The 11,747-nt window shown below is 37.0% G+C and overlaps 2 protein-coding genes across 2 annotated transcripts; both read right to left on the reverse strand.

The window, feature by feature from the left end:
* Positions 1–89: 89 nt before the first annotated feature.
* Positions 90–7,728, reverse strand: LOC133724747 (probable LRR receptor-like serine/threonine-protein kinase At3g47570). The gene is made up of 5 exons (XM_062151582.1): positions 7,090–7,728; positions 4,601–4,672; positions 3,968–4,327; positions 965–2,938; positions 90–857 (listed from the first exon to the last, which is right to left on the reverse strand). The coding sequence occupies exons 1-5, from the start codon at positions 7,643–7,645 to the stop codon at positions 460–462; spliced, it is 3,360 nt and encodes a 1,119-aa protein (XP_062007566.1). The 5' UTR covers positions 7,646–7,728; the 3' UTR covers positions 90–459.
* A 771-nt stretch (positions 7,729–8,499) lies between these two features.
* LOC133724303 (uncharacterized) lies at positions 8,500–9,563 on the reverse strand. Its single transcript, XM_062150995.1, has 4 exons — positions 9,470–9,563; positions 9,088–9,175; positions 8,894–8,978; positions 8,500–8,719 (listed from the first exon to the last, which is right to left on the reverse strand). The coding sequence occupies exons 1-4, from the start codon at positions 9,498–9,500 to the stop codon at positions 8,636–8,638; spliced, it is 288 nt and encodes a 95-aa protein (XP_062006979.1). The 5' UTR covers positions 9,501–9,563; the 3' UTR covers positions 8,500–8,635.
* Between the last annotated feature and the right edge of the window lie 2,184 nt (positions 9,564–11,747).

Here is an 11,747-nt window from a genome sequence, read left to right on the forward strand (position 1 = left end):
CCATTACTGAGATTATCAGACGAGGAGCTTAAACTAGCTAAACATTCTAGAGCTTCCTGAACAAGCTTAAATTCATATGTGAAACATCATGATCAAGAATACGCTGCATTACATGAATAGATTGCTGAGGTGACACAACAACGGAATATAAGAATGATTGGAGTACAACATCCTGACACCTCATCTAAATCCTAGGCATAATCTACCATGATAAGTACATTAAGAACTTAAAGATAGAAGAATTTGAGAAAATAGTAGTGCTTCGGTTTATTTAAACAGCAAGCCTCAAAGCAGAAAAACACAGAAACTACAAAGTGGAAAGAGCTAGATGGAAGTTATTTTTGAATACAGAGTAGCAGAGTGAATTACCAACCAAACTTGAGTCAGAACCACATTGCCAAACAATTACATAATTATGTACCGAATCAAATGCCATGCCAAGATATATCGACACAATAATTAAGGGGTTACGAAACAGGACAACGATTCACCACCACACCTCTTGCAGCAATCATTTGAAAACTTGATCTTGATTGTTTTAAGCATGGCTACAGCCTCTTGCATGTTTATCCTCTCTTCCGGTGATTCTGCTGAACAAGCGACAGCTAATCTCATAATGGATGATAAGCACTCCCTCTTGCTCACGAAGTCATGAGCCTCCTCGCTTCCAAGTAAACTAGCATCCACAACTTCAACTATCGCATCTGCAACTAGGAAATTTGCAACCCATTGATTCAGTCTCATTTCCCCAGTGAAGATCTCATCGGTTGGCTTCCTTCTTGTGAATGTTTCCATCACTACAATACCAAAACTATACACATCACCTCTTCTGGTCACTATTCCTTGCATTCCATACTCTGCATATATAAAATTTGATTTAAAAAAAAAAATGAAAATAAAAATACACTCATAATTAAGGAACACATACATTATTGAAAGATAAAGTACTAACAGAGTACAATACCTGGAGCCATATACCCAATTGTGGCCAAGGTCATGGTTTGAGTCATAGAATCTCCTCCACCCAAAAGTTTTGCAATACCAAAATCAGCAACATGTGCAACCATATCAACATCTAGTAGGATGTTGCTTGGCTTCAAATCACAATGGACAATAGGTACTTCATAACCATGATGAAGGTACTCCAATGCCGATGCAACATCTATCATTATATCCAACCTCTGCATTATGTTCAAAGAAGAATTCTGAGAATACAACCACTTCTCAAGGCTCCCATTAGGCATATAATTCAATACAAGACCTTTGAAATCCACTTGACTGCAACAACTGATGACTTTGACAAGATTTCGGTGATGAACATTACTTAGCATTTCACATTCAACCTCAAAACTTGAAAATGCGTCTTCCAACTCCAAATTGAAAACCTTTATCGCAATGTCCATCCCATCTGACAATGTTCCTTTATATACTGAGCCAAAACCCCCAGCACCAAGTAAGTTGCTTTCATTGAATCCATCTGTCGCACTTAGGAGCTCTTGGTATGAAACTCTTCTCCAGAAATCTTGAGGCGTGAAGACAGAATTTGCTGCTGCTTTCACATTCTTTTTTCTACGCAACATTAACAACCAAATCATGGAGGTCGCTAGAAGCATTGCTGACAAGATCCCCGGAATAACATACTTCAAGATAGCTATGCTAGTTTTTCTTTTGCATGGTGGAACTTGGAATTGGGATGCACCACAAAGTCCACGGTTTGAAACAAATGATTCAGCAGAGAAGTTTTTGAATGGACCGCCGGTTGGAATTTCTCCTTGGAGTATGTTGAAAGATAGATTCAGATACTTGAGATATGAGAGTGCTTCAAGAGACTTTGGAATCACTCCAGAGAGACTGTTCTGAGATAAATCCAATCCTTCTAAGCTTAAACAGGTAGCAAAGGAACTAGGAATAAGGCCTTCTAGATTATTATGTGCTAAGGAGAGATTGACCAAATTCAATAAACTCCCAACGCTGCTTGGTATACTACCAGATAATTGGTTGTATGATACATCCAAGGATATCGCAACTTTCAAATTACCAACACCACCTGATAGAGGTCCAATGAGAGAATTGGATGACAAGTTTATTAGCAAGATATCTGTAAGTCCCCACAAGGAAGATGGGATTGTGGAATTCAACAAATTGGAAGCTAAGTATAGTTTTCTTAGAGATGCTGTTAGATTACCCAAGCAGGAAGGTACAGAACCAGAGAGTTGATTCCCAGCCAAGTACAAATCACTTAACTTTTCTAGTTGACAAAGCTCATCTGGAATGTATCCTTGCAATGTGTTATCATACATATACAAACCTTGAAGATTATGTAGTCTTCCCATTGAGCTTGGAATTGGCCCGCTCAATTGATTGTCTCCCAGGCTTAAACGTATCAAGCTACTCAAATTCCCAATATCACTGGGGATGTTACCTCTCAAGCTGCAATTTGCTAAATGAAGATATTGAAGTGATGCAGAGAAATTACTGAAGGAAATCGAAAGCTTCGCATTTAATGGATTGCTTCCGAAGGATAACCACCTCAAATTTCTAAGATTTGGCAGACAAGACAAAATATTAACTTCTGGAGTAGAGGTATCAATGGTCAAGTTATTCTCGAACAATTTGAGCTCTTCCAGGTTTGTCAAGAGGCACAGAGTGCTTGGAATGAATCCCGAAAAAGAGTTACCTGCCAGTTGTAGAAACCGAAGCTCAGAAGCATTGGAGATGGATTTGGGGATTACTCCACTGAGGTGATTCTCTCCTGCGTAAAACACTTTTAGGTTTGGAAGTGCTGGGAGGCTACCTGAAAGCTGATTGAGGCCGAGATCTAAGGATATCATTGTGGAGATATTGAAGATTGAGGATGGGATACGGCCAATTAGATTATTCTCATGGAGCCACAACCCCCCCAAATTTGGAACATAACCAATCTCATATGGTATAGTACCTGCAACAATTAATTGGCATTATTAAATACTCTGTGAGAAGATTTTAATCATTTTATTTTATGAAGGATAGAATAAAGTTGTGGATAGTTTTTTTTTTTTCTTTAAAAAAAAAAAAAAAAAAAAAAACTGGTAGTCGATCAATTGTACTCTTTTTTACTTGCTCTGATGGAGCATGGTTTTTAATAAGATCATTTTAGTCTCAATATTAATGAAATCTCTAATTCGATAAAAAAAAAAATTAAAAGTTGTGGAAGGTTTTTTTCTTTTCATTCCTACTCCAAACTCTTCTAGTTTTGGAAGCGCAAGGCCTATATCTGCTGGGAGGCTACCTGAAAGCTGATTGGAGCCGAGATCTAATAATCTTATTGTGGAGATATTGAAGATTGAGGATGGGATATGGCCATGTAGATTATTTTGACCGAGCGACAACCACTCTAAATTTGGAAGATAACCAATCTCATATGGTATGGGACCTGCAACAATTAATTGGCATTATTAAATACTCGTGTGAGAAGATTTTAATCATTTTATTTTATGAAGGATAGAATAAAGTTGTGGATAGTTTTTTTTTTTTCTTAAAAAAAAAAAAAAAAAACTGCTAGTCGATAAATTGTACTCTTTTTTACTTGCTCTGATGGAGCATGGTTTTTAATGAGATCATTTTAACATCAATATTAATGAAATCTCTATTTAGATAAAAAATAAAATTAAAAGTTGTGGAAGGTTTTTTTCTTTTCTTTTCTTGAACATGGGAAAGTGAGGGGAGAGATAAAATGAAGAGAAAAAGATAGTGGGAGAAAAATTATCAAAAATTTTAGGAAATTATATTAAGATTTGTGTAACGTAAAAAGAGTACTATTGGAATACATTAGACTAATGTAAAACAGGTATAAATTTGTTAGAACAATATAATATGATTATCAAAATATAAAATAACCACATCATCTTTTAGATTTATAATTCTATGAACCGGTTTATAAAAATATATAATGGTAATTAAATAAATATGCAATTGAGATTATGAATACCTGTCAATCTGTTGATGTTAAGGCAAATAATCTTTATCCGAGTTAAGTTCCCAATATCTTTGGGTATGCTTCCACTAAACCTGTTATCGTCCAACCCCAAAGCAAGAAGTTGTTTGCATTGCCATAACTTGGATGGAAGTGGACCATCAAACTGATTGCTACCCAAATCCAACTCTTGGATATTTGGAAGATGTTGACATATATTGTCAGGAATTCTACCATTCAACTTGTTTCCATAGAAATTTACTCTAGTCAAAGATGACATATTGAAGAAACCCATAGGAATAGGACCTTTTAAGGCATTATTTTGCACAAACAACTCTTCAAGCTGATTCAAGGTGCCGATCTCATTTGGAATTTCTGAAAAATCAACACTCATTATAGCTTATACAAGATATATGATATACTCTACACTATTTCACAAGAATAAAAAAAAAATTCAAATATGGGGCAGGCAAGGTAACTAATATCCATTTTAATCAATAAAATCAACACACTCTAGCTTACACAAGATATATGAAATAGTCTATACTATTTCACAAAAATAAAATAAAAAAAATTCAAATTTGGGGCATATTGCAGGGTAACTAATTATCTATTTAAATAAACAAAACTGATGGAAGTAATACGTACCTATAAAATTATTATAATCAAGGTTGATAGCCTTCAACGTTGTTAGGTTCCTGATTTCTCTGGGGATTCTACCTGTTAATAATTATTAATTAGATATTTGCTTACCTTAACAATCTAGGGTGTCAAACATATATAATTGAGAAAACTTATAAACACATTGATTACTTGGGAATAAATCATGATATATAGGAACAAAATAAAATGATTATTGCATATATGTCAAGTAGTTCCAGTTAAGATCAATTGTCTTTATATGGGTTAAGTGGCCAATATAGATGAGTATATGTGATAATTGTAATAAAAGTTGTTTACATTGCGACCATTTGGATGGAAGTGGACCATCAAGTTGGTTATAAGAATAATCCAACTTTTTGAATGCTCAGAATGTTGACATATAGTGTACAGAAGTCTTCCGGTCAAGCTGTTTTCATATAGACTCAAAAATAATCCAAGAAGACATTTTGAAGACAACCATAGGAATTCATAGGCCTTTTTAAGGCAATGAAGTTCACTGACAACTTCTCTAGTTGATCTAAAGCGCCAATCTCATTTTGTATTTCTTAAAACTTAACAATTATATATTATAGTTGATCATCTGCACACAAGATGTCTGATTGAAGTTTCAAGTGTAGGGCATATGCACAATTATTATCTCTTTAACTAATTCAACCAAACCGATTTGTAACATACCTATAAAATTGTAGTAAAAGAAGTGTCTAATAGAAGGCGTCTCCGAGCTTCCGAGCTTCTCGGAGCGACCTTGGTTTCGAAACCTAAGTTTCGACTGGCGGCGGCGTTTCTTCCTTTGGGTAAGGCGGCGATCGTGGACGGCGGCGACGTAGGGAGGGATCTCTGCGGCGACCGTGAGTGCGGCGTGGGATTTTTCTCAGACCGTGGTGGAGGGTTTCGGTCCAGGCGGTGAGTGAAGGTTGCCTTCGCGTTTATCGTCTGGGCTGCAGAGGAGGAGTGGGCGAGTTAGATCCAGCGGTGGCGGTTTGGTCTCGCGGTCGCAAGGCTCTGAGTCGGGGTTAGCGCCGAAGATCGTCGATTGGGCTACAGCTGCGGTGGTGCAGTGGTGGTTTGGAGGCGGTTTTAGCGGCAGTTTGAGGTTGCTCAGAGGTAGGTTTCGTCTGAGTGATTGGAGCCTGATGGGGTGGTGGGAAGGACGGCCACCGGAGGGCCGGTCTGAGGCGGAGGCCGATGGGCAGCCGAGCGTTGAGGCAGCTGCTCCTTTTGCTCGGAGTTGGGCTTGGGTTTTCAGACCTGGGCTCAACGTTGGGCTGATGGGCTCTATTTTATGGGCCAGTAGGGAGGATGCTTGGCCATCCTCATTAATCACTTAGTGATGGGAGTGGCCCGGCCTAAGAGGTGGACATTCTTGGGCATGTTGGGCCGGCATATGGTCCATGACTAATCATTTTCGGATCAAGACTGCTACGGGAGTTGGTAATTATCTGGAATAAGATTGACATTTTTTTCAAGCGGCTTATGGATAAGGAATTGCTCCTATTTGTTTGCTAGGAAGTGGCTCTCTGTTGGTACCGCAATTGCGCGCCTGGCTAATGGGGATGCTAGTCAATGATTTTGCCCTAGAAGACACGGAGTTTCTTTGTTTATAAGTTCGCTAATCTTAGCGAGCTTATCATCGACTTGTAATGAGTCTGTTTTGCTTAGAATAGGGTTTCCGGATTTTCCTACCGGCTATCTTGTTGTAAGTATAGTTAGACTCTAGCCATTGGCAGTTTGCCGGCTATTGATTTTAATGATATCAATTTCTATTCAAAAAAAAAAAAAAAAAAAAAATAAAAATAAAATAAAATGATTATTGCACATATGTCAAGTAGTTCCAGTTAACATCAATTGTCTTTATATGGGTTAAGTGGCCAATATAGATGAGTATATGTGATAATTGTTATAAAAGTTGTTTACATTGCCACCATTTGGATGGAAGTGGACCATCAAGTTGGTTATAAGAATAATCCAACTTTTTGAATGCTCAGAATGTTGACATATAGTGTACAGAAGTCTTCCGGTCAAGCTGTTTTCATATAGACTCAAAAATAATCCAAGAAGACATTTTGAAGACAACCATAGGAATTCATAGGCCTTTTTAAGGCAATGAAGTTCACTGACAACTTCTCTAGTTGATCTAAAGCGCCAATCTCATTTTGTATTTCTTAAAACTTAACAATTATATATTATAGTTGATCATCTGCACACAAGATGTCTGATTGAAGTTTCAAGTGTAGGGCATATGCACAATTATTATCTCTTTAACTAATTCAACCAAACCGATTTGTAACATACCTATAAAATTGTTGGCATCAAGGTATATCTCCTACAACGTTGTTAGGTTTCCAATTTCTCTTGCTATGCAATAATCATTAATTAGAAATAAGTGTATCTTATACCTTAACATGCTAGCTATGGTGTTAATAAATTAGGGTTTTAGATTAAATTTGTTGGTAGGTACATTAGTTTGTACGTACCTGAGAGTTGGTTATGACTCAGATTAAATATTTGAAGAGCAGATAAGTTGAAGATGGCAGCTGGTATAGAACTTGCAAATTGATTACCAAACAACATGAATCCTTGAAGTTTGGACAAGGACCCAAACCATGACGGTATCACTCCCATAAACTTGTTGTATCCCAAGTTAATGAACTTCAACCGGCGCAGGTGAGTCAACTCGTCAGGCAAGGTACCCTGGAAACTGTTATTTTGGATGTCCAGATCAACAAGCAATGATAAATTCCCTAGCTCAGGAGGAATGGTGCCCACGAGACCAAAGTAAGAGAGGTTCAACTCTGCGACTCGATGATGGCGTGCACCACAAATGACGCCAACCCAGTTGCAAATAGGGGTGGTGGTTGACCAATTGGTGAGGATCATGTTTTGAGGGTCACTGGTGATATGGTCTTTTAGAGCAAGAAGAGCAGACCGGTCTGTGGTGATGTTAAGGTTGGTTTGTGCTGCCATAGTCAAGCAGCTAGCCGCCTCACAACAGATCAAGTATACCAGGAAGAACCAAGTAACTCTCTCCATTGTTTGAATAATAGATATGCAAAGTGTGTGGAATTGTTCACTGAGGAGAGTTACAAGAGAAACTGGCTGGAGATAGTTTAATATATATATATATATATACACACGCCACTAATTCAGAGAGGTTGCTTACTTTTCGATCAACATATGCAAACTCACAGCACGTGCAAAGACTTGACTACTACACAGACAAATATGATTGACAAGGAAATGTGTGGATCAAAATGTTAATGGATGGAACAATCAATTCAACGGAAGATTGACAAGGAAATGTGTGGACCAAATTGTTAAAGGATGGAATCGTCAATCCATGAGAAGATTCATAGTAGCTAAACTTCATTTTTGGAGAGTGATGCGTTAAAGACAATCTCAGAGACTTGAACAACAAATGAACCCATTTAGGTAGACTTCAGTGCTCTTCTTTGTTGATCAATCGCAGAGAAGTTTCTCCTTAGATGGCCTCTTGAGACCAAATAGACCCATCAAAGTAGACTTGAGTGCTCTCCTTTGTCCATCAATCGCGGAGAAGACTCTCCATTTAGCCGTAAAACTCACAACCTATTACTATGTCAAAAAGTTCTGTCGTTTGAACGAACAAAAATATGTTGTCTAGTGCGGTGTCGTCTCTTGGGGGCATCAGATGACAGAAGTGTTCTTTGTTGATCAATTGCAGAGAAGTTTCTCCTTAGATGGCCTCTTGAGACCAAGTTTTGTAGTGATTTAGTTTTCTTTTTTTCTTTTTTCTGTCTTTCTTTCTTTTCAGACTTTTGGGAAATTTATCATTAAAAGTATTAGCCTTTACAATCACTATCTAATCAAAACTGCTTGCTTATGTATTCTTTATGTACACGAAAGACTTGTATTTACAAACTCCAAAAGGAATGTCATCCATATAATGTAACATCGTTTGCATCCAGCTCCAGAAACAATAATAAGCCTCAGCTAAGGTGATGATACTAACCACCACAGTAAAATGAGTTCCAAATGAGGCATTCACCATCGGCAAATCCCAGGTGCCTCCATACGACTTTGAGCAAGTAATTCCTCATACTTAGTAGCATACACAAAACCCCATAACTGCATTACACAAACATAAATCAAATGACTGACTTTTTCTTTTTCTTTGGAGCCAAAGAGCACTGAGTTTATATTATAAATGCACATTCATATTTATGGGTCTAAGCGTGCCCTGGAAGGGTGTGGGTGTGTCTGTGTGTCTATCAAAGAGAGAAATAGAGACATTGTGCACACCTCTACTTCTTTCACATCAAAGTCTTCTGAGTTTGCAAGACATGGATTCCCATAGGTTTCTGAAACTGAACTTGATCCACTCAATCTTGCATAAAGATAAAACAATTGAAGAAATTTAGAAAATACAGTAAATTAGATTGGGGGGAAAAAAAAGAAGTTGTTCACTAAGGAACATGAAGAGGTAAAGTTCTCACAGATCACTATTCAAATAGAGTGCAAAATGACCACCCCCACCAATAGCTAAAAAGTCAGTAGCACACAATGTGAAATAGCGGTTGGCACCTGCGTTTACATTTTATAGTTAATTCCAAAACATTTAGTAAAAGACATACCATTCAGGTACCCCAAAAAAAAAAATTAATAAAAAAAAAAAAAAAAAAAAAAAAAAAAAACTTCCATACATTTATTTGTTTCTCACAAGACAGTTATTTCATAAATGACAAACATATGCATATTTTAGATGCAAACATTCAAGTTGAGTTATTAAGTAGTTTTTTTTTTTGGACGCAACATAGTTGTGCAAGAGAAATTTGAATCATTGCACAATTTATGCCAAAGTTTTAATTTTGCACCTACCCTTTGCTCGAATTTCCTTGCAACTATACATCAAAGAAGCAAGGGGCTAACTGGTGCATTACAAAGGGATAATTTCAAGATAAAAATTGATGATCTAAGTTTATTCTGCAAAACAAAAACAAAAAACAGGATATATACAGCTGTACTTTAGAAGTAGTATCTATGAGTTTATTTTTGCCAGCATCATGGAGTAATAGAAAAGGTATAGTTAAATATTTAGCGGTTACTTGTTATCATGTATTATGCAACTACTCCCGTGCAGTATTTTGACAATTCAAAACAATTAAAACTTAAGGTTTTAATAGTCCCTTAGGTTTGAAGATCAGTGCAGAAAGTAATCACATTATACAACCACTACATCAGAAAATTGAGGTGGTGAAACAAAGATCTTATGATTACATTATGTACAGCTCTACCGAAATCTAAAGCATGATTCATAAATATATATTTTGTATTGAATACTCTTCTACAAACTTTGAAGGAGCACTTGCTTTACTCCTCAGCATAACCTTTAGTACTTGCAGGATACAAAAAATTTCTCCCAATTCCAAATAATGTTTAGGTGGAAAACATACATTTTTAACACTTAAAGTGGATGACATCTGTAGAACTTACTGCAAGCATAAGTAAGCAGAAGGTATGAAAATTGCTTTCAATATCTCGTACATAAATGAAAACCATTTCAAGACATGCAAAAAGCTTCCACCTAGGCAGTGACAAATTGATGATAAATCAGAAACTGTGTTGCCTAGGAAGCAAGAAGGATAAATTTGTACCTGTAGGGCGATATATAACAGGATGGCCAGGTGTATTTGTGAAAACAATTGTATCATTTGTTCCCTGTTCAAAACACCAGCGTGAATACATTTATAAAAGGAAATAATTGCTAGATGGATTCACAAGGATGTATTTGCTTCAGCAGGACCTGATCCTTCTTGTTGGTTGGTCTTAGAGGTGCCTCCACCAAGCCACCAAAAACTGCACCTTTACGGTCTCCAACAACCTGAAAGAATTTTTAAAGTAGAAAGTGTTTATTCGGGACTGTATGCATTTGTATGAACTAAAGAACCACAAGCCCAAGAGAATTTGAAAAGAGTCCATGACAATGTTTCAAACAAATAATCAAGGCAATTCTTTAATATACTTTACTCAAGGAACTTGATAAATGTTTGTTTGTGTCAAATCCATATTACATTATATTTATACAGTAATAGACAATAAATAATTTTGTTGAAAGAGTTGATTTGAAATATTTTCAAAATGACTGATGCTAACAGTTGCTGAGCTATTACCAGCAAACTGAGGCCAGGCCAAAGCATACTTCTTCTGTATAGGGTTGAAAGTGATATGCCATGCCTCCATGTACTGCAAAACAAGAAGAAATATTGGTGCCATTGTACAATAATTGGTTTGTTATGATAAAGACTAGAACTTTCAAGAGATCTAACTATGAAACTCCAAGTTTCCCCACCTATATAGTAACAACCATCGTCTTCCCTGTACTAGCGCCGGGAGTGAACTGTAAAGAGCAATTCTAGTTTTCTCAGTAAGAAGTAAAGACGGTTCAGAGATGTCTGTCAAATGAACCAAGGCCACAGGCTTTTGTGGTTTCTGCATATGCCTCATCTCAACTCCAGCGAACTCAGAGTCATTCCCATCATCACCTTTTACATCAAGGTTACCCTTCCGCTCTTGACTCCGATACCCACCAAATCTTGCAGCCTGGTACATAGCTTTACTAAGCGTGTGTTTCCCCTTAGAAAACAAACTTCTCTTCCCACTGTTTGCTTTCACTGCAGAATCAGACAATGAGTTGCTCTTATCCATTTGGTCATCAACCTGTTCATCAGAACTTTTGCTCTTATCTCCCGACTCTGATGACGATAACAGTGAGTAGAGAAATGCAGTAAATGAAGAAGTGTCAGGCCCATCAACTGGATTAGCTGGCATCTCTTCACTCATTGTTCCATTTTGACTTCCTCTGGACCCATCCACATCTTCCTGCTGACACAAGAATTACACAGTCACAGACTCCATTCTAACAAGAGTTTCACACAGGCACAGTCCAAACAAAACTACTTCATCTATACAGCTACGCAAACTCAGAATCTCATGTTTTACAATAAGTAACAACATGACTCCATCATGTATTATAAGTAACAAAATTTTCATGGGCAAAATTTCATCAAAAAATTCCTGACAAATAGTATTGATTTTCAGCTATTTATAAACAAATTGAAGAACTGGGTTTTGCACCCACAGCTCCAAAACCTAGAAA

This window comes from Rosa rugosa, chromosome 1 (genome assembly GCF_958449725.1).
Source record: "Rosa rugosa chromosome 1, drRosRugo1.1, whole genome shotgun sequence".
Classification (NCBI taxonomy): domain Eukaryota; kingdom Viridiplantae; phylum Streptophyta; class Magnoliopsida; order Rosales; family Rosaceae; genus Rosa; species Rosa rugosa.

What these genes read in the sequence shown, in the direction of transcription:
- LOC133724747 (XM_062151582.1), bottom strand. Translation starts at nt 7,645, where the DNA reads ATGGAGAGAGTTACTTGGTTCTTCCTGGTATACTTGATCTGTTGTGAG. An exon ending in GAGTCATAACCAACTCTCAG is followed by an intron (nt 4,673 to 7,089) that starts GTACGTACAAAC and finishes AATTATTAACAG; the next exon opens with GTAGAATCCCCAGAGAAATC. An exon ending in TGATTATAATAATTTTATAG is followed by an intron (nt 4,328 to 4,600) that starts GTACGTATTACT and finishes TTGATTTTTCAG; the next exon opens with AAATTCCAAATGAGATCGGC.
- LOC133724303 (XM_062150995.1), bottom strand. Translation starts at nt 9,500, where the DNA reads ATGTATAGTTGCAAGGAAATTCGAGCAAAGG. An exon ending in CAAGGAAATTCGAGCAAAGG is followed by an intron (nt 9,176 to 9,469) that starts GTAGGTGCAAAA and finishes ATGTAAACGCAG; the next exon opens with GTGCCAACCGCTATTTCACA. An exon ending in TTGATGTGAAAGAAGTAGAG is followed by an intron (nt 8,720 to 8,893) that starts GTGTGCACAATG and finishes TGTGTAATGCAG; the next exon opens with TTATGGGGTTTTGTGTATGC.